Source organism: Lacerta agilis, chromosome 7 (assembly GCF_009819535.1).
Source record: "Lacerta agilis isolate rLacAgi1 chromosome 7, rLacAgi1.pri, whole genome shotgun sequence".
NCBI lineage: Eukaryota > Metazoa > Chordata > Lepidosauria > Squamata > Lacertidae > Lacerta > Lacerta agilis.
This window is the reverse complement of record NC_046318.1, coordinates 41,124,521-41,151,788: the sequence shown is the minus strand read 5'-3', so window position 1 is coordinate 41,151,788 and position 27,268 is coordinate 41,124,521. Positions and strand designations below refer to the sequence as shown.

General features: G+C 41.0%; 2 protein-coding genes across 3 annotated transcripts in view; both read left to right on the top strand.

The window, feature by feature from the left end:
• Positions 1-5,828, top strand: part of SMCHD1 (structural maintenance of chromosomes flexible hinge domain containing 1) — a 65,451-nt gene extending 59,623 nt beyond the window's left edge. The window contains exons 44-48 of the mRNA XM_033154982.1: positions 1,295-1,365; positions 1,618-1,789; positions 3,850-4,008; positions 5,093-5,210; positions 5,483-5,828. Of these exons, the coding sequence (XP_033010873.1) occupies positions 1,295-1,365; positions 1,618-1,789; positions 3,850-4,008; positions 5,093-5,210; positions 5,483-5,582 (620 nt within the window). The 3' untranslated portion in view covers positions 5,583-5,828. The remainder of the gene's footprint in view (positions 1-1,294; positions 1,366-1,617; positions 1,790-3,849; positions 4,009-5,092; positions 5,211-5,482) is intronic.
• A 7,739-nt stretch (positions 5,829-13,567) lies between these two features.
• Positions 13,568-27,268, top strand: part of EMILIN2 (elastin microfibril interfacer 2) — a 30,603-nt gene continuing 16,902 nt past the window's right edge. Inside the window, exons 1-3 of one of the 2 annotated variants that reach the window (XM_033154979.1) lie at positions 13,568-14,045; positions 17,909-18,031; positions 24,951-25,126. In XM_033154979.1, coding sequence (XP_033010870.1) covers positions 13,930-14,045; positions 17,909-18,031; positions 24,951-25,126 — 415 coding nt within the window. In that variant the 5' untranslated portion in view covers positions 13,568-13,929. Of the gene's footprint in view, positions 14,046-17,908; positions 18,032-23,772; positions 23,836-24,950; positions 25,127-27,268 lie in introns of those variants that run through there. The other variant, XM_033154980.1, reaches the window with a different exon arrangement.

Below are 27,268 nucleotides of genomic sequence, written 5' to 3'. Positions count from 1 at the left end.
GTTGCTCGCCCAAGGATTTCTACTTGCACAACAGAACTTCTTTCTCAGTGTCTTATTTGCCCTTCCCAAATCTGTCCCAGAGGATTGGAGAAGCCCCCAGAATACATTTAGGGGCTGCAACCCAAATACCTTGTGCTAGTGGAAGCACTTGGTTGAGTACTCCTCTAAAACCCTATTAAACAACATTGGGGGTTTTTTTTTTTAAAAAAAAAATTCTAATCATAACCCCAGTATTTTTTAGTTGGGACGTAAAGTTCAGTACTTGGGAAGGACTTGTGGAAGTCCATTACTTTAATCTTGAGAAATACTGAGATTGAAAAAAGATTCTCTTTTTTTACATATGAAGGAACAGTGAAAAATAACCTAGTGTGAGATGCTTTTAAGGCATTCATAGCAAAGTCGTTTATTAATCTTTCAGTTTTAAATAATAAATTCAAAGAAATGAGGGATATCCATGATGGCTGTAGTTTTGGAAAGCAGACATAAATCTGAACGCTTTTCAGATCAGTAGAATGATTTTTAGTGGAGTTATTGCTCAAAGCTGGAATCAAGTGAATGTGGCGCTCTGGCAGGAGTGCAGGATTTTTTTATTCAGTCTTGCTACTAAATCCCAGCTATAAAATCCCAGCTGGAATTATGTTTAAATGTTACCGCTGATAGTCATGTGACTAGGAAGTAGGAATCTGTCAACTAACATTTGGAGAGCAAGACAATTAAAAATTCATGCCCTCTTGCAAGAGTAATTTCCCCGAATATCTGGCCACATTATTTAAATGACACTAAAGTATTAGACAAAATTAAATGGTCCTTTCTGTATCAAACTGGAGATTTTCAATATCAATTCCATTTTTAAGACATGAATCTAAGCTATTTCATCCACATCAATTGATACTAGCATTGTTATATTCAGTTTTGAAACCATATACATGGTATACAGGTATTATGCTTGTTACTTTTGACTTGTGTTATACTAGTTGTTGGGAGTCAGAAGTGGGGAGAGTGCTATTGCGCTCATGCTCCTTGCAGGCTTTCCAATGGCATTTGGTTGGCCACTGTGAGAACAGGCTGCTGGACTAGATGGCCCTTTGGTCTGATCCAGAAGGGCTCTTATACTAGCAATATTGCCCCATCTAGTATGGCATTTCAGAGTTCCACTGAACTATGTCAAGATATCAGTGCTCTGTTCTGTATTTATATTCAGCCTTATAATGGGTAGATGATAAAGGAAACAGTGGTTTGTATAGAGGTTGGAATTCTGAACATTAAAGTCTCATTATTTCATTTACCTTTCTAGTGTTTGGGATGCTTTTAGGAGATGCCATTATTATTGACAATTTGGATGCTGCCAATCATTACAGAAAAGAGGTGTGTATTGCCACTTCAAATGTTTCCGTTTGTACATACATGAGAGAGGCAGAGGCAGAACAGAATTCAGCCATGTTTCTATGATACTTGCAACATATAGAAGTCTCAAACACCTCAGGGCTTGCACAATTTTCTGAAGCTCCTAGTGTTGTTTTGGGGTTCACTTCAGTGTGACAGTGTTGTTAAAAATACATGTTACATGTCACAGACTTGCCACATATTTATTAATGAATATTAAACCTATCTGTACAGCTTGTTAAAAACACACATTGCCCAGCATTATTGACAAGAGACGGAGAGAGAATTCGTAGCAATGGAAAGTTTGGAGGTCTTCAGAATAAAGCCCCTCCCATGGATAAGCTTCGAGGAATGGTTTTTGGAGCACCTCTGCCACAACGATGCAAAGTTCTCTCTGAACAGATAGGTGTGTTCAAAGCATGATTTATTAAATAATCATTTGTGCAGCTTTTCTTAAAAATTTACTGTGTTTAGAAATTCAGTCTGACTCTTAACTAAATATACTGTATTTTTTCGTGTATAAGACTAGGTTTTCTCCCTAAAAATAATGTCAAAAATTAGGGGGGGGCCTCTTATACATGGATATATCTCCCCCCATTTTCTTAAATCTGAGTTCCCAAAGATAGGGGGTGTCTTATAGACGGAAAAATACAGTACTTGGCATTTCATATTGCTGCTGATACAGTTGCAATTACTAAATGAGAATCTAGTGATATTAGATCCTTTTAGCTTTCTCACATGCGTTTGAGTTTGCACCACAGCCCTTTGGTACGGGCAAATCATCACAGATTAATGAAAAATATATTCACATAATCGGTAAATAAAACTTTGTAAGCAATTATTATGAAATGAATAATGACATATTGTCTTCCATTTTCGATCATGTGCATCAGTAACCATAGTTAGAGATAATGTGATGCTTACAGCTCAGTTTTCAAATCTAGGACTTGGTGGCATCATGTTGATGGCCTAATGCAAGACTCCAGGTTAGGATATCATGCAGATTCTGCACCCATTGCCTAGTGCAATGATGTGAGATTGAAAAATTTCCACTACTATAATTCTGTGCAAAATTCCCCTCTTTAAACTCCATAGTAAGTATGCCTTTGACTGTATCTTAGATCCACTTTGTTAATCCCCACCTCATTCAATTATTTTCTTACTTTTGGCTACTAGAAACACATTAATGTATTTTATACAGCACGTAAAATGATATACTTTTCAGTTTTGTTCAGTTAATTTAACACAGATAAACTTGTTAAATCTGAAATCCATCAGTGTTTGAGACACTGGGGAGGGGGGAGAATAATGAAAACCCGTATCACTGCTTCTGTGACATTATAGTACTCTGGCAGCATATTGTCCTAAGTGCCTTTGAAATTGGGTGGGCCTCCGATTGTAATAGACTTTTAAACAATATAGAGTTTGTGTGATGGAACAGAGCAATTTAATCTTCAAAACTGTGTTTTTAAGGCCATATCATAAATTACAGTGTTCTTATACAGATACCATTTATGTGTAGTTTAAATGCAGAGTAAATAAAATGTGAATGTTGATCGGTACATTTGTTACAGGTGTTGCTAAATCAGTGGTGGGAAACCTGACCAGTAGGCCTAATTTGGTTTGCCCAGCCTTGGAGACTGGCCCACCTAGTGGTTTGGGGCAAATCATGCACACCTTTCCTGCATCTGATTTCATATAGTAACATCAGATGCAGGAAACTTCAAGCTAAAATTAAGATAAATCAGGAGTGCATTATTGATTCTTCCTTTTCAATTGAATTCAAGCCAGGTGATGAGATCCTAAAGTCATGCCTGCAAAGGAAAAAATATCCCTTTGTATTGCACAGCAACAGAAAAAGGTGCCAAATTCAAAAAGTGCTGGCTTTTCAGTGCAAAAGAATTGACTGTGTGCTTAGAGTGCATTTCCAATTCTTCCTTTGAATTGTTTGCTAGAGTTTAATCCTGGAATGCAAAGAATCCTCTGCAGAGGCTTGCTGTAGGGATCTACAGAGTGCACCCATTTCTGCCCACAAAGAAGGACTTGCTATTTTCTGCAAGGGTCTTCCTTTGCACCTGACTTCATATATGACATCTCACCCATCTGTTAAAATGTGCCTGTGAGGGTGATGGAGCTCAGAATCTAGCCCACCAGCTAGATCCTGCTCCCTGACCCCATCTAAACACATGCAGTTTTCTCTAGACTACAATGATATATATTTATGAAATTCATTATGTTCAAAGAATATTTTAGTAACCTTTAAAAAAAAGTTACGCACACAATTTCATTGTTATCCTGTCCATACTTACCTAGAAGTTAGCCACAGTGAGTGGGGCTTAATTTGTGAGTACTGTAGATATGTGTGGTACTGGACTGTTAACAGCTTTATTGTCTGTTAATTATTGCTACTGTTCTTAAAAGATTTGGTCTTGTGCCTTACTATCCTATTATTCTTTTACATGTTAGATCTCCTTCAGCAGTACCAGAAAGCAATTGCGTGGCTTAATAATATGAAGGCAGAACTTGATGTGCATGAGCAATCATATAATAGTCCAGAAATGAAAAAAAAGAAAGAAGAGCTTGCAGACCAGGAGAAGGCTCTCAAGTCAATAGAGCAGGAATTGGGTATGTTACTCACACATTCACTTTTACATCATGGAGTCGAAAAGTTAACCATTTTAATTATATCAGAAACTCATTCTGGGGATTTACAATTTCATAAATGTATTCTAATTTAACTGCATCAGATTTATCAAAATTCTGACTACATTTTAAAGATGTGAGCTTAAGTATCCTGGTATGTATATATCCTGATACAGCATTCTAACATCATGTATTTATAATATATAATGAGATATAAACTTGGAAACACAAGTAACAACAATTGTATAGTTCTGTTTTTCTTCGGTGACATTGGGAAAAACAAGTGGGGCCTCCAACAAAATGTTACAGTGCTCTGATTCTGTGTTCCAGCAGTCCTTCCAATGCCACTAACTTCTAGGATACCTCATGCTCCTCCCACAGTTTTCCTCCATGCAGAAAGCAGTGGTTTTTGACCACAGCCTCCTTTGTCTTTGTGGGGCTGCCCACTCTCTCTTCCAACCCCCCAGGAGGAGAGGCGTATGTGTATGTGTACATATGATGCATGTGTAAGAGAGAGGGAAATTCAAAATGTGTCCACTGGTTCAAAAAGGTGAGGGAAGGAGGTTGATCTCAGAGGAGGTGCCCCCTCTGACCTATCTCATGAGCCCAATTTCACAAACACAATGTCCTTTCTGCAGGAAGGGAAATTGCGGGTTTATTTGCTAATAATTAATTGTGGATAATACTCTCAAACCTTGAACTACAGTGGACGCTCGGGTTGCGAACGTGATTCGTGCGGGAGGCGTGTTCGCAACCCGCATCTGCGCACGCGCGGGTTGCGATTTGGCGCTTCTGTGCATGCGCAAAGCGTGATTTAGCACTTCTGCGGATGCATGAGCGCCAAAACCCGGAAATAACCCGTTCCAGTACTTCTGGGTTCGGCGCAGTGCGCAACCCGGAAACACACAAACTAAAGCGTCTGTAACCCAGGTATGACTGTACATAGTTACTTTTTGTAAGTATTAGCTTTAAAAATCTAATTCATGCTTGGTATGCTTGTGTCTTTTATTTCTAAAGTTATATGTACTAGATTTGAAAACAACAGTAATGTTTGTGATCTTTATAGGCATTACCTCATCTGGTCGATGCTCCAAATCTTCAGTTCACATGGAAGAACTTGATACGTTTGACAATCCTAGCCCTCCAAAAAGAATGCGGAGAGAAACAGCAAAACGGTCACTCAGGTTTGTTTGTGAGATTTATTCTAAAGTAGTTGGTGTTTTTTTTTAAACGCCCAGTTTTGTGGTGTTTTTTCATGAATATGCATGTGCAGGGAATATCCTACAACTAACTGATCCCACCTGACAGTGCTAGTAATACTGCATATAGTCTTTGCATGAGGGTAAGGAAAAAGGGAAGAAGGAAAAGGGGAAAGGATAACTACAACAAAAACCTTGCCCGATATTTGTATTGCATTTATGCAGTTTCTAAAATGACCTGTGCTTATTTTTTGTAGTCCAGAAGAATGGGTATCATTTCCTCCCATGAAGAAACAGCAGCAAAAAGCAACAGATACATCAGATGTTAATGGAACACCCCGAAAAAAGAAACTATAGACTAAACAGATTTCTTAAAAAGTAACTGTATATTGAAATATGTACAAGCTGGGGAAAAATAAATTCATGTAAACCATCGTTCTTGTATACTTATAGAGAAATGTTGTTAGTAACAACTGTTAAGCTTTATTTTGTATAGATTTTTCTATGGTCCTTTGGTTATTAGACTTCAGTACGTGGAAGTAATAAATATGCTTTTCTATTTATGATAAAACATTCAGATTTTGCAATAAAATTGCTACAATACTACAGCTTCTTCTATTACTATATAAGGTTGCAATTTAGATTGTTTGAATGTGTTCCCTAAGGGTTTTTAAAATAAAATAAAGTGTTGTATCCATATGTAAAGTCCCTAAGCATTGCCCCCATTAAATCTGTGGAGAAGAGCTGAACTAAAATGATTGATAGCTTCTTATGCTTTTATTCACTACTTGTATGAAAGCAGTTAGAGACATTTTTCAAATATGGTCAAACTTCCTACTACTCCAGATGTAGGCAGGTCCCGCTGATTGCAGATGAGCAGAAACCTGACACATGGATACTACTATCTGCCAAAGTAAGTAACTTGAGTATGTTGATTGTTCTAAATTGGCCACTACCTTCCAGAGACTGGGGGATATATGCTAAAACACAGCTTACAAATCTCATCTGGCAGAAGGACCACTATCTCCTGCAGTGATGAAGCAAGGGCCTAAGTGCAGGTTGGGGAACCTGTGGCCCTTCAAATGTTGAACCACAGCTCTCAACATCCCTGACCATTGTCTGTTCTGGCTAGAGTGGATGCAGTGGCGTAGGAAGGGCTGGGCGTAGGGGGTGCTTCGCCCCGGGTTCCATGGGAGGGGGGGTGACATTCCCGCACCCTCCCCATCCGCCCGGCCCCCTCTGTCCGTGCTTCTTTACGGACGGGGCAGCCCCACGACCTGCCGCTCGCTCGCAGAGGTACCAGCTGGTGCTGCTGCTCCCGTGGCGAGCCGGTGAGCGAGCGGTGGGTCATGGGGCTGCCCAACCCGCCGCTCACTCGCCGCCTTGCAGCAGCGCCGGCCGGATCCACTACACATGCCCGGAAATTCTGGGCATGCGCAGTGCATCTGACATGCCGTGGCGTCACAACGCACGCACCATGACGCCCCGCCGCTGCCCCGGGCAGCGCGAAGGCTTCCTCCACCACTGAGTGGATGGGAGTCCAACAGCATCTGGAGGACCACAGGTCCCCCACCCCTGGGCCTAGTTGGTTCATTTTAAGAGAACTCTCAAGCAGAAAGGATCTGCCAGGCCCTCTGAGGCATAACTTCCCTCGATGCTCCAGCTAAGCCTGTAAAATTATGAGACTCTGATCACATCCATCCCAAGCCAAGAGTGAAGAGAACAATCAGCAAACCCCTTCAGGGTCTCTCCTGTGAGCTACAGCAGCAGAATAAAGGAGAACTGTCTGGTGGGAAGTGGTACACATCCCAGCCATTGAATGCTAGGCAAGGGTGAGATGGAGATTGTTCAGTGATTCTCTGAGAAGCCTATTCCTTTGTATAAACAACTAGATAGAAAGGGAAAGGTGGGGAGTTAAATGAAACCCTTAGATGTGCAGAGACAGTCATGTACTAGCCACCCTAATAAAGGAAGATATACTGGGAACAGCAGATCTGTTCTACCTATATTGTCAGTGGTGGAATGTTCTATCCTGTTCCATACCATCTGGGACAGGAAGAAAACGACCCCTCAAAAGAGTTGGGAATTTTGCTGCACTGCAATTATATTTTTATGAAAGGTTCCTAGTTTGATCTTCATAGAGTCATAGTTTTCATGCACTATAGTAGTATTGTTCTAAATTACAGGGTTTTGTGTTTTTAAGTGTGAGCAATACTAACTTTCAGTAAAGCTAGTTAGTGATTCTGTGCTCTGTACTAATTCATAGAATCATAGAATTCTAAGAGTTGGAAGGGAACCCAAGAGGCATCTATTCCAACCCCCTGCAATGCATTAAAGGATTCCATTAAAGGAATCTGAACCAAGCTGAAGTATCCACATTGACTATATGGAGTCCCAGATTTTAAATAGTTTACATATGTGTAGCTTGGGGGACTTCCTGCTCAGTCTGAGAAAGCTAAGCAGACAGGTCTGAAAAAAAGCTACGTTGCACTAGTTGTGCACAACTAGAGCTGAACCGAGGACTTTATTATCTCCTCTATACCCATTCTGAGGCTATCTGCTATCAGATTATACATGTGAGTCACAAATAGGCTTAGTGTGTCAATTTGTTTTTCGGGTGCACATGTTGGTAAGTATTTATGTAGAAGCCCAAACATCAGATTTCTGTCTTAAGGAACTAATAATTTTAAAATTGAAAGTAGGAAATGCAATAGAAGGAAATAATTGGGTAAATACGTGCTGGTATAGAATCCCAAGAATCCAATGTTTGTTTGTTTTTCTGCTACAAATACAAGGCTGAAGATGTGTGTTCAAAATCTATTCAGATCTCAAAAGCCAGAACTTGAGTAGGTCTCTAATGGCAGAGATTCTAGAGTTCCTCCCAGAGTGTTCCAAATATGTTTAAACTTTAGCTGGTAAGCTGGGTTTAGTAAAGATGATGACTCTGGGGAAAATCACCCACAGAGCAAGTATTACTTAAAAATTAATTTACTCACAATATACCCATTTGCGCACTCTCTGTGAAGATTAGCATTACAAATTGTGATGGGGCTCCCTTTGAGTTCAAAGAACTAGCCTTCTGAAAGTGTTGTCACTCAAGATGCTTTTCCTACATCAACACAGTGACAACACAGGGCCAGACATTAAAGATATGTGTGTGTTTCATAAATCTTTCAAGATAACATTTGTGAGAGCAGTGGAGCAGTTCGGTAATTTTAGACTCCGCTTGATGGACTTAGGACCTCTTTTGATGATAGTGCTTTACCCACTGCCTTGTGGGACATCTTCATGGGAAAAGGGCTAAGGAGTAAACCCTACACAAATCCAGAGTGGAATACCAAGGGTGGTTTGATAGAGTCTTGTATGCCTCCTTCCAGCAACTCCTGCAGCCAAGCTGGTCCCAAATGTATTGCTTTCCTTTGGACCACATCAGTAAGGCCATGGGGAGGGGGGTTGTTATCCAGGCAGCCCAGGACCTCTATATACACTGCTCCAGCTTGCATCCCAGACAGAGCCATAGCAGGTGCTGTAACCTTCCAACAGTGCATTTTATTCTCAGAAGGTTTCCTTACTCTATTTATGCAAGTCTATTTTAGAACATGCTTGTTATCTCTTGCATGCATGTTAGCTGTTCATGCCACCTCTCTCATTAAGACAGCTATTCTGAAGACTGTCAGAGCATTCATTAGGTTTAAAGTATGCCATATTAGTGCTGCCAGAAACCATTATTTTTGACATCTGGAGAAGCACTCTGGTTTAATTAAGAGAATGAATGAGGTGGCATTAGTAATTTATATTAGTCAAGAAGTTATATCTATGTTAACCTTTTTCTCTGCAGGTTTGCTCAAACTTCTATCCTGAGCATAGTTTGCAGCTTTAGAGCCAGTGTTGACAGTCGTGCATTATCCACTCAAAACAGCAAAGGGAAATATAATAAGTGAATGTGAAAAACCTAGACTGGGTCTCACAGCGCTTGAAATTAATTGTTACACCCTGAATCATATTAAGACCACTGTAAGGCTTCTTCTGTTACTCATTTCTGTGCTAAGATCAGTCTTCCAGCATCCTGGGAATGAAGGATTGTGGGGTTTTCCACTTTTGGTACCAAAAACAAGTTCCAAGGTTGGACAGATTTTACTGGAAAATGGCTTAAAATGTAGCCATCTGTATAGATTAGTCTTAAATTAATGCACTTGCTCTGTATAGAGTTACACTGTTGTTACCAGTCATTAAATGCACTGCTTTGCTTTGCAGGCAGTCATGACTGCTTAAACTTGTGTTTAGTGGGATAATACTCAGAGGGAAAACAGAAACAAAGGACTCCCGAGACTCGTGAATTACAGCATCTGAGTAATGAAGTCCATATGATTGCTGTCGGAAGACAGTTTGCCATTTATGGCAGCAATGTATATCCCAGGCTTGTATTCAAGAAGACAATTAAACCAACTCATGTAGCATTCCTACTGCCATGGAATAGACTTTTTATTTTAATAGCAACATAGAAATATGCAATGCTTCATTGGAGCCAAGTCTTAGCCCCAGCACATATGAAAAAGCATATTAATGTATTTGTGTGGGTATCTCCTGCTACAGAGGGCCAGTGTCCTAACATGCCCCCGATCTACCCACCTTTCCTTGAAGCATCTAGCGATTTCTAGGAATAGCCTCTAGAAAAGTCATATAGTGAACAGATGCAACCTTCCCCCTCCCCCTGAATCCAATACATGCCTGGAATAGTTATGTAGAAAAGGGAGGTCCAACAGGTACAGCTTTTCTTGTCCCTGCAGAACAAGCTGCACCTGTCAAAAATCTACCACAAAGAGACAGAAGAATGGTGACTCTCCTTTTTCAAAAGAAGTACCACTGATTCACCCCACCTGAATCTGGGTTTGGGGAGAGTTATATCTATGCCAGCACCTCTTCTGTACATCTCAGTTTCATAAATTAAAGCACTGCCAATGCAGCCTATACATTTTCCTGTCATTTGTCCAAACGACAATTCATGCCAAAATGCATGCATGCATGCCAAAAACCCAAGCCATACTGTATTTAAATTCATATCCCAAACTGCCCCTATAGGAACTTTTCATTTTGTATCTTCATCACAACCACCACCACCACCACAACAACAACAATAATAAATGCCCCTTCAGGTTTAACAGTAAGTCCAAACAAAGCCTTTTCATCACATGTGGAAAACATTTATGCAAAGATCTTGGGAACACTCCCAGAAAATGGAGCTCCACTTAACGTGAGGCAGCCAAGAATGCCTCTCTCTCAGACAGCCTTTGCCATTTGAGCACAGTGCTGTAAACATTTGTTTATTCCAGCTTCTATTTTGCCCCTTTCTTACACTTCAGACTGTTAATCGTTTTTTCAAAAAAGTATTGCAATAAAAATAGTATGCCCAGCTAAATGTGTATATAAAATGTAGAAGTTAAAATGACCCCCACACTTGCTTAACTTCAGATGGAAAAGGCCAACTCAACAACAGCAAATGTTTTACACCACACAGATTCAGACTCTGAAGAATCTTCTCATATACTGTATACACACATATTACATCTAGCATAAAGGTAAAGGTAAAGGTACCCCTGACCGTTAGGTCCAGTCGCGGACGACTCTGGGGTTGCATGCTCATCTCGCTCTATAGGCCGAGGGAGCCGGCGTTTGTCCACAGACAGCTTCTGGATCATGTGGCCAGCATGACTAAGCCACTTCTGGTGAAGCAGAGCAGCGCATGAAAATGCCGTTTACCTTCCCACCAGAGCGATACCTATTTATCTACTTGCACTTGACGTGCTTTTGAACTGCTAGGTTGGCAGGAGCTGGGACTGAACAATGGGAGCTTACCCCATAATAGGGATTCGGACCGCCGATCAGTGGTTTAGACCACAGCGCCACCTGCATACATCTAGCATAGTCTTACCTAATTAAGTTTGTATAACAGCTCATTGGTGACATCTAAGCTGGGATTTTCTTACTATGCCCAGGAACGTCTTTTCTGCCCTACATCTGAAGAAGGGTTCTGGGGAACTTGTTCATTACTTTGTGTCAATTTAGTCAGTTGTGTCAAATATATTATCCTACATTTATTATTGGATTCTCCATGGGCAAGGGGTTCTATAATTGAGCAGCAGCTACCAAGAACACTAAGGGTGCAGGAGACTTCCGCTTTTGTGACAGGAATTTCCACTATCTCTCCTCCTCCCCTGTCTCCCCAAACACCTCCCCCAAAATTTGTTCTTATGGGTTGGGGGACTCTCTCAAGCAGATTGGTGGACCTGAAGTGGCAGGAGGGGAGGGGGAAAACCCTGTTGCAACCACTGGTACAACATTGGATATTGTTCCACATGTCCACGTTAGAAATGCAAAATTATTTTATTTGCTAACTTTTACTAGTATAAAAATAACTGGCATAGTCATGGTACAAAGTTCAGATTTCCTTTTGCACAACCACAACTCATACAAAATAACTACAATAGCATTTTTAATATACCGGTATATGTCAACTAATGCAGTTAGGGAATGTGAAGCAACGCAGATGTTGCTGGACCCCAGCTTCCACCAGTCCCAATCAGCATGGCAAATGGTCAAGGATTATGGGAGCTGTAGTATAACAGCATCTGGAAAATCACATTTTCCCCACCCCTGAAATAAAGAGAAGCACAGTTTTGGGAAATTGTGTTGTTTTTTCCTCACTTATGTCCCTAAAGGGTGGAGAATGAAGCTTAGGCAGCAGTTGGCTTATTTGGTGTTTTGTTACTTCATTAAAAGGAAGCAATTGACAGTTCACCAGTTAATCTCACTCTCTGGTTATTCAAACACATTTGCCGTCTAAGGCGAGGGGAAAGACTTGGTGGCAGAATCAAAATATGTTTTCGAGGTAATTTTTAGCACAGCTGAAGCAGATGTAACTTGATGTGATATTAGATCAAGCCAAATATTTTCTATATAAAGACATGTCAGTGTTTCCTGTTATTTTGATTAAGTCACTGTTAATACTTGGCACTTAGTCATTCAGATTAGAACATAGCAACGACCTCAGTAAATGCATTATTTTCTCTTGTTGCTTTGCGGTAATGGAGAGATATATGATTAATTTACTAGTCTTCAGGGATGCAAATAGTTTTATTTCCTTTCAGGGTGTATATACATAAGTCATAGTCCATGGCAGCCTTGTATAACCCCATGACCTCCAATTCCCATCAGGTCCCAACCAACTTGCTTATCACAGGCCTGCTGGCTGAGACTGATGGGAATCAGAGTCCAGAACATCTTGAGGGCACCAAGATGGGGGAGGCTATGGCTCTTTGGGGATTAGACTAGATGCTGTTGTCTTTTCTCACCAGGAAGAGGTCTTGAAGCATCCAGCTACTTTTCACTGATATTAAGTGCAATATACAGTACTTGCAGGTGTAAATCAGAGCTCAGCAGAGTATTTAAAATATGTTTCTAACACTATAAATTAGAATGAACATGTTGTTGTTTTTATAAAGCAACTCTGGACCCCTGTTAGAACATTATCACTCTAGAAAAGTTATTAAGTAGTTAGAAGCATTGTCCTTCTATAGCAGGCATGGCAAAACTTGGCCCTCCAGACATCTGAAGGCAGCCCTGTTTAGGGAAGCTTTTAATGTTTGATGGACTATTGTATTTTAATATTTTGTTGGAAGCCGCCCAGAGTGGCTGGGGAAATCCAGCCAGATGGGTGGGGTATAAATAATAATGAAAAACAGATGTTTTGGGACTACAATTCCCATCATCCCTGACCACTGGTCCTGTTAGCTAGGGATGATGGGAGCTGTAGTCCCCAAACATCTGGAGGGCCAGGTTTGGCCATGCTTGGTCTATAGCTTCATCCTGCCAAGTGATCAGGAAGGTTTTAGTCCCCAACAGGTGCACTGGGCTATGATAACGACCCGTGTAGGGGTAGCACGGCTGCTTGCATCCCCTCTGTGACGGCTAATCGGCTCCCTTGGCCTAAGTAAGCAGCCTTCCTTTATTAAGCACTTTGGGGGGGGGGGACGCTTGCTGAGTTGCGTAAGATTGTTCTTGGAAAAGAAGAAGGCTACGCCGAATGGAAAGAAAAGCGGGGAGAGAAGCAGCAGCGGCCGCCAGAGGAGAGTCCTCTGCCTGTAGCTCACAATGGCGCACGTGCCTTTCTCTCGGAGGTCACGCAGGGCAGATGTGGGGAGAGGAGCCCTCGAAGAGGGGAGACTGTCGAGCGTCCGAGAACACCCTCGTGCAGCGGGAAGCGCCCGGTTCCTTAGTCGTCTATTCCATCCCCGCTGCCCCGAAGTGAGTGGTTACGCCCGCCGCGTCCAGGGCGAGAGCAGGAAAAAGTGGAAGGGGGCTGCCGCGCGCTGTTTGGCCAGGGGAGATGTTTGTGAGGCGAGGAGGCGGCTAAGTCATCCTTCGGCTCGGGGTGTGCGAGCCGGAGGGCGGAAACTTGGGAAGAACTAAGCGGGGCGGGGAGCGGGGGGTTGAGGAGTCTTGCGTCAGTGAAGGAGCTGAGGTGGAGAAGCGAAGCTGAAGCGAGAAGCGGAGTTCGCGGCGGAGCCAAAGAGAGGCGACGTAATTAATAGGCAAGGAAGGGGGAAAGGGGTCCCAAGAGAGAGAAGAAGTCTTCAGGACGGAGACTGAGCTGCGGGACGTCTCTCTTCGCGCCCGGCGAGCCGGTGGCGCGCCAGCTGTGGCGGGCATGGAGCTGCTCCCGAAGCCCCTCAGGTGGACTGTGCTGATTCTTCTGTCTCTTTCCGGCTGCCTCGGCCAGACCGGGCAACACTTGCGCCCAAGTCGGCCGGGCGTCAGGAACAAGTAAGTGCCCGCCTCGGCTTCTCTCCGCGCCAGTTTGGGCTCCGCTCAAACTCCGCTGTCGGGCCCTTGACGAAACGCCCCCCCCCCCCAAAAGTGAGCCGCAGGGCCGAGAGCGGAGCCCGATAGCGGCAAACTGCCTGCAGATGGGCGAGTTGGAGCAAAGTGAAACGGCTGCGTTATCGGGGAAGAGGGAATTGGTGGGGGTCTGGCGTGTCCAGGGAATTCTCTCACCTTTGCGGCTGCGAAGCTCTGTTGAGAGTTTAGGCTGAGTTCACAGCACATGGTCATCAGTCCCAGCAGAGAACAGAATTGGATGTTACACAACCGGGGTGGGGTGGGTGTAATCTATATTACTTGAGATGGTTGGAGCTCTTTCTGCAGTGCTTGATATGTGGCCAGTGTTAGAAACTCAGAAATATAAGCCAGGTGCCAAATGGCTCCTTAAACCAAGGTTACAGTTGCCAAAACGGAATGTGTACTTGCCATTTTGGGGCAAGAAGATGGCTCTAAAGTCTTATTTTTCAAATGATGGACTGACTGTGAATAATTATCAGTTAAACATCTGGCTGGTCAGATGACAACCTTCAGCTATCTTAACAACTTTGAGAACAAGAAGAAAAGTCAATTTATCCAGGGACAGTTCACACATTTATTGGTCTGTTCCAATAAAATCTTTTTCTTAATGGTGACATGGGCCATAATGTAAGTGTGTTCTTCACAACTGAGAGCAGGGCAATAGGGTGGGGTAAGCTACAACAATTGGTCCTGCACAGTCTCCGCAAAAAAAGCATTTTGGTTCCCGAAATTCATTTTGATTGTGCAGATAAAATATAATTGACAGAATTCTACAGGATGTTTTATTAGTGTGTGAAAACAGCCAAGATCCAATGATCCCTAGGCATACACCTCCAGATGGTGGAGATGTCATGGGTGATCCTGGTGCCCAGGCATCTTCACTTGGTTGCAAGTGGCCGACAGGTACAAAATGCACCTGTTGCCTGGCTGATTTTGAACACTGTATCTCTATTATTATTTCTTTTGAAGATTTATAGCTTGCCTTGGATCATGATCTTCAATGCTTCTTACCACTAGTTGCAGTTATTTAAACAGAAAACACTTAACATTGACAACCTCGCAACCATGCACGTACAACTCAGCAGGCCTTAGTTCTCCAGGTGATAGTTAGGGCCAGACTACAAGAATTATCTTCTTGTAGGCAGTGGACTTTTAGATGGTAATATTGCCAGCCCTGCTGCATTTAGGCATCCTTTGGAATTTCCACCCCATAGTACTGCCATGTGGGCCCTACGGATTAAAGCCAGAATGTGCTTCTCTTCAGTTCAGCCAGGGCAATTTGCAATTGGATCCGATAGCTATTTCTAGCGGGGGGTGGGGGTGGGTGGGAGGAAACTAGGTTTCCACAGTTGCTCCTTCTTTGGCCAACTGATGGGCAAGCCCTTGTTGTGATGTTCTTCCTGGGAGGCTGCTGTGGACTGGAGGAGGGCACTTTCCCAATGTCAGTATTAAATGAAGATGCAACTGCAAGCTCTCCTTTGCCTCAGGCAGCAAATGTATTGGACCAGCTCTGTTGACAAAATATGTAGGTAAGACATTTCTCAAAGGCTGTGTCTGCATGTGCCTTATTTGGTAGGCTAGTTGAGCACTGGCTGACATAACAATACGCACAATCTGTGTGTGTTGGGCATGGACAAGTTGAGCACAGGCTAGATACTGAAGGATAAACAGCTTTGGGGGGGGGGGGTTCAGGCTCCATAGTTCAGTGATCAGGTCTACTTATGCCACACCAATTCTGTTTTTGGTGCCTACTTGTGACCCCTATTTGTGACTAGTAACAGCAGAAAGATATTTGCTTATTTTTAGTAATTGTCTCTTCCACCCATGTAGCACTAAATCATATTGTTAAATGAAACTCCTCAATTCTCAAGCAGTGAGTAGTTTAGGGGGTATCAATGAAGAGTTTAGTTTTTTCCAGCTAGAAAAAAGCGCTGGATAGTTATGCTGCCTTTGTAGTGTTTTATTTGCAAATATTCAAGTAGAGGGAGACTTTTAGAAGTAAACAGTTTAAAACACTGGTCCTTCATCTGATTTCTGGACAACTTCAGCTTGGAATCCCTACCGTCTTTCCCCTGCCCCCATCTAGTCTGTCTAAACCCCATCTAGTCTGTCTAAAGTCTCTCTCCAAATCCACAATGCCAACTCCTCTGCACACAATTGAAAATCACTGTTAGCAAGCAATCCCCCCAAACAGCATTCACCTTAAAAGGTGATCAAGTCCCTCTAAAAGCTCTAGAGAGCCTATAGCTCATCCTGGAAAAGATGATAAAGGGACATAAATTGAAAACATTCAAGATGATTCATAGTTACTCATTTCCATATTTACAAATGCATTTCTTTCGCCAGTCAGTATAGCCATCCCCGGTAAATTATTCACTCTCTAAACAGCATTATTCCTTTCCAGAATACAGACTGTATTCACAATTTACAGAACAAAGAGACTTACCAGCAAAGCTATATTCCCAGGTTTTTAAATACTTTCTGGTTCCATTATAATGTTTACAAAGAACAAAACAAAATCACCATCATTTTATCCTCTACACAAAACTGTAGACTTCGGCTTTGCTTCATGCTTCCATAAAGACAAGGCAGCTTGTTTCTTGTTCTTTTCAAGCATGGTATAATTTCCTTAAATATAACTGAATCTCACTAAGTACTCATTATTTAGCAAATTTTTAAATGATGCCTGGGATTTCACTAACATGGGTGAAGCAAGGATGAATTAATATGCCTTAGAACCAGGAAGTAAAACTGGAGGTGTAAAGGAAGCATTAATGATGCTCCCTTACAAACAAGTCTCTAAAACAAGTTTGGATTTCCCTCCAGCTTCCATTTTGACTCTTATCAATTGCTTGTGCACATGCAACTTACTTACAGCATACTCTCCATCTTCAAATCCCAATTCCCAACTGCATATGACTTTGCAGAAACTCTGAAGTCAGACCACACCCTGCAGATAACTTGCTCATTCAGGAAAAAAGTATATCCTAACCTTTAAATCCCCTCTGTGGACAGCTGATCATCCATCATAAGCAATCTATTTAGCAACAAAGGGTTGGTCACCCAAGTGTCCTACTACCAAAGAGATGGAAAAGACCAAAGGAGGCCATTTAGCCCAGTGCCTTCTCACAAGGCCAGAGAACATGATTGATTCCTTAACATCCAAAGTTATCCACCCCAGATTCAGTGTGGCTTCAGTTTAATGTTAAGCAGCCAGTACCACATTTGTATTCTAACATCAAAGCACCAGTTGTTCTCCTAACTGCTTCATAATAAACTATATTGCTGGGCTGGGATGTGTATTTGGTTATTTAAAATATCTGCATTTGTTCATATAGGAAGAACAGAGCAGAAAGAAGAGTGTACTACCACACCCTAGGTTCAAACACAATCCTTGTCAGTTTGATATGAGATGCTTTCATCCCTCCATTTCAGCTTCTATTCTGTAGTCACCAGCTATATTTAGTGAGAATATAAGTTTTAACTTGGTGCATTTTATTATTTTAAAGCCAGGTATTTTTGAATACTCAAGTTCCACAGTAGCATTCAAGAGACTACTTTTGTTACATCTCCTTACAGCTTTGAAATTGGCTTTATATCCCATAAATGTATTAGGCTAATAATAATAATAATAATCAGATAATTTCAAATCTGACTCGTCTGTCTCTTGAATGGAATCTTTGTGGTTATATATTTGACCCAGAGATATGGCTAATAACTTTCACTGTTTGATGGCTTAACAATGTGTCTGTCCTGTTCTTGTCTCCCTCTCTTCTTCTCCCCTGCAGAAACTGGTGTGCCTACATCGTGAACAAGAATGTGACCTGCTCTGTGCTGGATGGCACAGAGAGTTTTGTTCAAGTTCAGTACTCATGTGCCTGGAACCAGATCCCCTGCCCACATGCTCCTGTGTAAGTAACAAAGGAAGACAAGGAGGAGACTGAGTGGGTGGGGAAGTATTTGGTCATCTTTCCAGCAGAGAGGTATTCCCATATGTAGGCAGAAAAATCCTCTGCTTCATCACACAACTTAGTATGGCTGTGGAATTCTTCACGTTTCACCATGTGGGTGCTTCAGGAGGATGTGCACCATTTTCTAACATCTGATTTCTAAGCCGTAGTATAAGCTGAACAGAGCTTGCTCTTTTTATTGCAAACATGAGGCAGCTGCAACTAATTAGACCCATGTTGACTCTTCTGTCAACAGATAATACAACAAGTCACTGTACATTATTCATACAAAAGAAGGAAATTGCAAAAATATTACCCTATCATAACTACTTGGGGGTTGGCATCAGTTAAGATTTTTTTTTAAAAAACTGATTAAAGTTGAAGCAATTAGTACCTCAATTTTTGTGGCAGCTCTGTGAACACCTGCTGCTGAGTACAATTACTTTCCTGGCCTACAATCACCTGCAGGCTCTAGTCATGCAGAGCAGTCATAAACGTTGCTGTAAATCAGTGCAGGTCCTCTTCTTTGAAATGCCTGGTTGGAAGCCAAAATGTTCCAGTAATTTTGAGCCCGTAATTTTTTTGCAGTGTGTGCTGCCCTGTGATCCACATCGACAAAAGGAATATAAATAAGGGCCATAATGTTGGTGAACAGAATATACAGCCATTGAAGTGGCTATTTGAATAGGCTGTCTCAGCCAGCCAGCCAGCTTTAGGAGATGTTGCCAGGTGCTCAAAAATGTATTCCATCACCTGCTCTCAGAATGGTGACAATTTGAAGGTCTGGACAATATTTTACCCCCTCACAATATGAGAAAACCTGGCAATTCAGGTGCTCAAAGCCCTGTCTCTGTGTTGTTTGGTGGGCTATATAGTTTATTTCCTAAGGGAGGAGGACTGGGAGAAGAGCATATAGAAATTGTCCAGAATAGTGTACTGGCTTTCATGAAACTACCCTGGAATAAGTTGTAAAGAATTGAAACTATTGTCTTGTGTTAAATGGAAATCAGGTGACTTGAATATCTTGTTATCTTTGCCAATGTATGTATGCCTACATCTGGAAGAATGCTGTGAGTATTCCTGCCCCCCCCCCCGGCAAATTTGCAGTTACTATTTCTTCAAAATCATGTGAAAAGAGGCATATGATTAGTCACCTCCTCAGGTGTGTCAATTATGGCTTTACATCCTGATAGTAGTCAAAGACATCCTATCAAGTTAAGTAGTACAATCCTATACAAGTCAACTTTCAAGTAAATCCTGCTGTATGCATTGGGACATACTCCCCAGTATGTTTGTTTAGAACTGGAACTATTGATCAGAGTTTATGCTTTGTGTGCTTGAATTTTGCAACACAAAAGCTTTTGGCAAAAAAGTAGCTTGCCTTTGCCAAAAAAGAAGCTTACATTCAACTAAACATTGACAACATCAGCTTAATTAGAGGAAGCTGTGGTGAGATGTTCTCTGTGTAATGTTCCCTGTTGCTTCTTTTCATAGTATCTTAACTTAATTGACCACTTTATAATACTTTAAAGAGAGAAAGAGGAAGATTGGATTGGGCTAACTGATGAGAGGTTCGGTCTCTCTTTCTAGGCACCCATTGGGAGTAGTTCCACTTAACATAGTAGGACTTACTTACATATAAGTTCATATGTTTGCATTGTGAATTAACAGAACAGCTAGGGTAGCCTAAGCAGGTACCTTCACTGGTCTGAGAGAGACCAGCATGGTGGGTACAGCTATGGCAAAAAGGTCCCTCCCATGTCTTTCTAATCAGAAAAACCATCTGGTTGATAGGGCTGTCTACCAGGTTAATCCTACTAGGAAGGCTCTCACTCTATCTATTGTTAAGAGGCTTAACAAGAAGTCTCAGTAGTGGCCTATTAGGACTGCCTTGATTGACCATCTGAGCATGCTCAGAGCTGTTTCTGGAAGCTACGCCTCAAAGCCCATTCTTTGTAGCTAGCCAGGAGAAGGGTGTGGTGGCTAGTTTGCTCAGCTTGTGTATTTAAAGGAATATTCACCGAGAGAGCAATAGTGGAAAGAGTGAGTATCTTTTTATCATATCAATTTTTAAATCATTTTTGTGAATGGGCGAGGAGAAATGGCTGGTGGCTTCTATGTGTGTTGTAACTTTCAACACTTGTGTATTATTGGAACTCTAACGTTTGTACATAGGCTTGAGATGTATGGATGTTTTGTATTCCTGTTTTTCTTTAGGTTTAAAAAAACACAGTTTTTAGGTTTTAAAGAACACTTGGTTGGCTACTGTGAGAATAGGATGCTGGACTAGATGGGCCTTTGGTCTGATCCAGTTGCTGATCCTGAACTACTGTGGGGATTATATACCATGGTGGATATGTGTGTTACGTTATTAAATACAAACAAAAGTTTGGTGAGACTGATGCACTCTGTGCATGCTCATTCTATTTATTTCTGAGGCTTATAGTTCCTAATCATGTCTCCTCTGCTCAAGCCTGTGAAAGGAAGCTGTGGTTTGTGAGGAGCAGTTGGCGGTGCCCTTAATCTGCATCACATTTTAATTGGATAGAATATTGACTGTACATTTTCCTTCTCAGTAAGCCAATTGGCAAGAGCCTTCTTGTCTATACCTTTGAAAAACAAGCACACCAGTGGCTCTGAAGACTTAAGTTTACAATCCTCCTCTCTGTCACTGGCTGTTTGGGTACAGTACTCTCATATTCTTTTAATCAAAGGGGCAGTCAACTATTTTATAGGTGCCAACTATTTGTAAAATTGCAATGCATAGGTTCCACAGTAGCTTTGCAAGGGAGGAGGATGGGGAGAAAATCAGAAGAACTTGGACACACCCCTGGGACCACTCATTCGCCACACACCTGAGACCCCCTAGCAGCCCTACTACGTGTAGTGGGCACCAGCTGCTGCTGGGTAGAGGTAATACACAGAGCTGTAATCTGTATAAGGATGTTAATCAATGCATGCATTGTATGAGTTTAAATGTCTTGAGATAAAAATGGCTTGGGCAGAATAAATGTAGAAATCTGTCCTAAACTGAAAACTTGCATTATATGTAGGTATAGACAATCTTCGTTTTGCACGTGGGTTACATTCTGGACCCCCGCATACGGGGGGCCCTCACATAAAACATTCTGCCCCGTCCCCATTCCGCTCTTTTAGTAATGTTTTCAGGTCACTTCTGGATTCATCGCAGTGTGTGTGCATTTCCATCGGTCGTTGCCAGTAGCCTAAAATTTGGTCCAATAAATTAAGAGTAAAAATTGGTTTTGGGTGTCTCAAAAATATTTACAAAAGGAGCACTGCTGTAACATAATCAGGAATGACTCCTGGATGTGCCCTGGGAAAGGTTCTTGCTGACCTCATGGGGAATGTTGCAGAGGGACAGTGTATTGGAAACAAAAATAAGTTATCAGTGATCCTTAGTATTTTGGCATGTTTGATAGTCACAGCTTGCTCGATGAGATGAACTTTTCTGGCCATGTGTCATCGACCTAAAATTGCCAGTTTTTGTCTGTAAACGGTGAACAATAGACTCTTTCTCATCTATGGGTTGCAAAGGGGTTCATTTATTTCATACAACATTCATAACTTACTGCATAATTTCAGAAAAAACTTAGTACGAATGTTTGAGCTTTGATAATGCTTGATGGAGTTTTAAACAAGGTCTTTGTTGTATTCATTCCTAGACAAATTCACAAATAATGTTAAAACTCTCTATATTTCATAATGCAATTATGCTTTAATTTTACTTTTGTATATAGCTGTACATGTAGCTGCTTACTCTTTATGGTAGTGGTTCTTTTAAAAATGTTATTTTATGACATACTCTAGGGTTTTGCTTATTCTTTGTGGACCATTATGTATTGTTCCCATACATAATGTATTTTGCCCAGCTGGCAGATTAATTCTTAGAAATATTATGTGAAATTCAACAGTAAATGGATATGTCCTGTACCTCTTAGGCAGCATAGTTTATTTGCTTTTTCTAAGCAAAGGACTACAATAATGCAGGGGAAATATAGCAATAATAAAGCCATATACTAAATTCATCATAAAACTGCAAGTGAGTCACAAGAAATGAACCTCCTTACCATGATTGCCATTTTCCTGGAATAATAGTTCCTCATGAACTTCATTTAGACCTAGAGGGAACTATGTTCCCTACTATAGAGGACAGACCTTTATTTGATGGACTATCTAGATTAAGGATAAAAACCCCCGCCAGCATGGAGAACAGGTGTCTTGAAGTTGGTCATCAACAGTTAGCACCTGAACAGGCACACAAGTTACTAATCAACCTTTCTGAACCTTGGGTCCCTAGATGTTTTTGGCCTACAACTCCCATCATCCCTGACCACTGGTCCTGCTACCTGGGGATGATGGGAGTTGTAGGCCAAAAACATCTGGGGACCCAAGGTTGAGAAAGGCTGGGTTACTTGGTCAGAGTCTTCTCCCCTATGGCCACATGCACTGTATTTCTGTGTAAATTATTGTAATTATTTTTAAATTTGAGTCTATGCATATAAATTAGCATATGTGCATTTTATGCAAATTTGTATCTTCTGTTGGCCTCCTTTTTGTTGATCTGTAAATGGCCATGCTATTAAAAATGTCTCCTTGTTAAAAAAAAGTTTATTTTATTTTATTTTCATGTGAATCAACCTGGGACTTATCTGCAGAGTCATTTTGAAGTCTTGACCAGTGAGCCACCAGCTCTGGATGTAATGCATTTCCCAGACCTTCCTTCCTGCAGCACATTCATGACTCACTCGTCAGGTTTTCCCATTCTTATTGTGTTAAACTAAGTCCCTTCAAAAAAAGGGAAACTATTGTCAGAAACTATTTGGATGACAGGGTTAATCCAGTAAATGGATTTCTAATTAACAGGGAAGAGGGAGGAGAAGAACATGTGGAATAAAGTTGCTTTGGAAGGCAAAGAAGTGTACTTTGAAAATGGCATCACTCTGTGGCAAAGTAGAAAGGCCAAGAGCCTGCCTAAAGTTTTCTGTTTGTTTCTATGGAGCTGAATATGCGGGTATCTATCTTTATTACCAGCCTATGCTATAATATACAAAGGTGCAGGGAGTGAGGGAAGAAGTCCTCTAAGAATACAAATGCATGTAAGCACTACTTTTTTTGGTTTGTGTTTTTAGAACTCAGAGGTAGTCATGTATCACAATTCTCCATCTTTCTGATAGTATGCATTACTATAATAGAAGAATGAAAAGATTTGTGTTAATGATAGCAACAGACATGAACAAGTCAACTTAGGTTTGAACCCAACAGTTTGCCATCAGTTGATTTCAGTAGGACTTTGTACGTGTTCTTAATTTTAGGAAGGCAGCTTCAATTCTTATTTCCCAATAAATGAAAATGCAGGTGGTAGTTACTATGAGTTCAAGCACTTCTGCAAACTAATTAATTCATTGATGTTTGTGAAACATTTAGGAAACCGTTGGAAATCCCCAACTGACTTCAAAGGCAAATTTTGTCTTTTTTCTGTAGCAAGATTTAGGAAGCAATCTTAGGAAATCTGAGCATTTTAGATGGTGCAGTATTTGGGTTTGTGAGTGTTTAGCTTCTTGTGCTGCATAGCTAATAGAAAATCAGCTGAATCCCACGAGGAGCAAATGATTTCATTGTTGGAGAATTTTTAACTGCTGTGGATTCAACAGTAACAAATAGATGAAAATAAGGGAGTGGTACTAAGAACTTCATTTCTATTTCTACTTGTCTTCTACAATGGACCATGTCCTGAAGTAATCCTGGTATGCTGGTAATCTAGTCATACTCCTTAGCTTTAACTTTGATTGCAGATTGCATAGAGAAAGAAGGCTATGTCAATCAATAAAGCTCTGTAGATCATAATAACTGAACTTACGACTACTAACTGTAGTTAATGGCAAAGCACTGGTTATAAAACATGGGTCTTTCTGCTTCAGTGAACCAAACTAAGGTTGAACCTGATTATAATTTGTTACTTTGATGTTGTTACTGTAATTTGGAAAATAAATAAAAACATTAATATAAAAATGTTAAATAAAGAATGGAAGTTACTTAAAACAATTTCAGTGAATTGATACATCTTTAAATATCAAAATGCTTTATTTATCAAACTTTGAATTGCATTGGTGCAAAGATACCGCAGTTGAAATGTGGGCACAGATTAATGCATGTGAATCAGATTTACTAGGCGTAATTCAAAGCAGTTAAATACTGTTAGGGTTGGAATATCTCTTTAATGACGTTAAACCACTTCAAAGTGTTCATTGTTGTCTCAAACAGTGAGTTCAAAGAATACTCATCCTAGCTAAATTGCTTTCACAGTAATAAGTAGTTAAACATACATAAGAGAACAGGGAGGAAACAGGATAGTCACGGGTGGGCAGGATATTATATTTCCCACTCTCCCCCTACTCATTACAGGGATTATTTATATAGCTCTCTAATGACTTTAAACTCTTAAAAGTAGTCATTGTTGTCCTCTTACATGGACAAAGATGGAATGATTTATTATTGTTTAATATGGAGGAATGGTTGCTGAAGTTGATATGTTTGATTAGAGAAAAACCATTGCTGCCATTTATTAATAATAGTTAGAGAACCCCTTTTGGACTTTTTGTGTGAAAAGGAAAATGAATGAATTTGAGACATTTGGATCTGAAGATTGGGAAAATATTGCTTAACAGAAAGTCGGACAGTTGGATGTCATGCTAGAGTGAATGTTTTGAATTTCTTTTATATAACTGGTGGAAAATCAGAAGTCCCTGTTAATTTTATTCTTTATTTATTTATTTTTATTTTGCTTTGTTTGAAAGAACCCCCCCCCAATAAAGATCACCATAATATGTTAATGCTACCATTTTCATTTTATTTATTTCAGGTATCGTACAAGTTTCAGACCTAAATATACAATAACATATAAGACAGTAACAGAATTGGAATGGAGATGTTGCCCTGGATACATGGGTATAGATTGCAAAGAAGGCACACCACAAAAGCCAAGGTCTGCTGTTTACCCAGCAGAGCTACCAGTAGATGACATGAAGCCAAGCTTGGGTAATTTTTTTCTTTGAATTTTGGTATGCATGTCCCTGCCCATAATTCTTCTTTTTGCTATGTTTGACCCAGCACTTGCAGTTCAAAGTGTTTTATTTATTTCTCTGCCATTTATCCATCTCATTAACCCTTTGAGGTATTTTTTACGGGCTCAGTCACAGAGCCATCCCACATGTACCCCAAAAATCTGGTCTGGAGGGTGACCCAAGCTTGCAGAGCTATTTATGAGGGTCTGGGAGGTTGTGGAGGGGACAGGAAAGGAAGAACAAGCATAGCTGCATGGACAGAAGTCCATGGAGCTACAGTATTGGATATGCATCATTGTATATATTTTTTAAAACCCTATTTTTTTTAAAAAACAACAACACTCTATTAACCATATTGACAAAATGGCAGTAACTATAAAGTTTTATTAAAGCAAATGGACTAATGGCAATCTGTTGGGTTCAAACCTAAGTTGACTGTTATAGTATTATAGCAGTATAGGAAATTAACAGTATCAAGTTATAACACTTTACTTTTCTTTCATTAAAAAAGCCATGAAAGCATTTCAGCGATAATTTAAAAATTGATTTTTTTAAATAAAAAAGGCCTTTTCTACACAAAAGTTGGTAACACTGGTGTAGGAAGGGCGGGGCATAGGGGGCACCCCGGGCAGCACGATCCCGGTAGGGTTCCAACTTGGCTGCCCCCACCCACGCTGCACGTCCTGCCCCACCCCCAGAACGTGTGCCACGCCCCCAGAACGCATGCCACGCCCCTGCGGGCAGTGCACCCCGCCCCCAGAACTCACACCAGCCCCAGCCCGGCCCCGGCCCCACCTGCTTTCCCACTCCCGGTGCCGGAGCATGAAGCTCCGCCACTGGATGGTAAACATATACCATCACTCCTGGAAGTGTTCCAAGCTAAACCCCTAGCATGGTTATATGGGGCTCAGATTTGGACAGGCACTCACCTTAGGTTTATGGAATCTGTCCAATTAAAGTTCTTAAGGCAAATTTTCTCTGTACCACCCTGTGTCCCAAACACATCATTGTGCCTAGAAGCTTATCTTCCCTTGATAGAATTACAGATTTGGCGTAGGACACTTAACTATTGGCTTCACCCTGGTCTAATATCCCTAGTGCTGCAAGATTGTCACAAGAGCGCCTGGACTAAAATTGTCTATCAAAAACTTCACACTTCTGGTTTATCACCACAACAGCTACTCACTTTGGGTTTTAGCCAAGCAAACAGTCTAATTTGTCAGTGCCTAAATGATATCGAGCATCAGAACAACTTGGCCACAATAAGGAAATTTTGCAAGGTTTTTAGCTGGGGCAACCCTAAGATGTATTTTATATAATTGACTTATTTCCTATTCTTTGTGTATTGTATTGTATTGTTGTATATCGTGTTGTTTTATTGCTATGGCCAATGGCTGACGCAAATAAAGATCCATTCATTCATTCATAAATGGTGTGTGTGATGAAATGGCATTCACCACAAGAGTTATAATGAATATGTGCTTGAGCTTAAAATGGCCTCACCCTAACAGTGTGTGGGCAGAACATAGGAAGTACACACAGAAAAAGTGCATTACTGCCAATAGTGCAGAAATTTAATTCCAATTTCATTTGCAGCTTACAACAAAAGAACAGTGATTTGGTAGTGCTGGGGCCACCCTTTTGGAAGCAGCTATAGTGCCCATGAGCTTATTTCAATTTACAAGTTCAGTGATATTTTCAGAATGTTTTATGGAATGATTCTGTATTATAAGAATATGGGTTTGCTTTTTTAATGCTAGTGCTTGTCACTAACTTGTTAAGTTAGTGATGACTTTTAAACTACCGTACTGTGTGGAAACAGAGCCTAGAACCAAGAGCGGGGGGGGGCTGTTTATGCAGGTGAACATGCTTTCTTTTGCACAAGAAGCTTTTGCTAGTCTTTCTTTCTTTCTTTCAGCAGAACAAACTCCATTTGGCAAATTGTAATATTCAGTTTGGATGAATAGGGGCTGGTTTTCCTTCCTTTGATGTCATGTTGCAGGCATTTCTCCTTCATTGTCAGGAAAATGTTCAGAATTTAGGTGCAGTGGCCAATTTGCACAGCTGTAGCAAAAGATAATCAGTTGGATATGCAATACCCACCCAAAGTACTGTG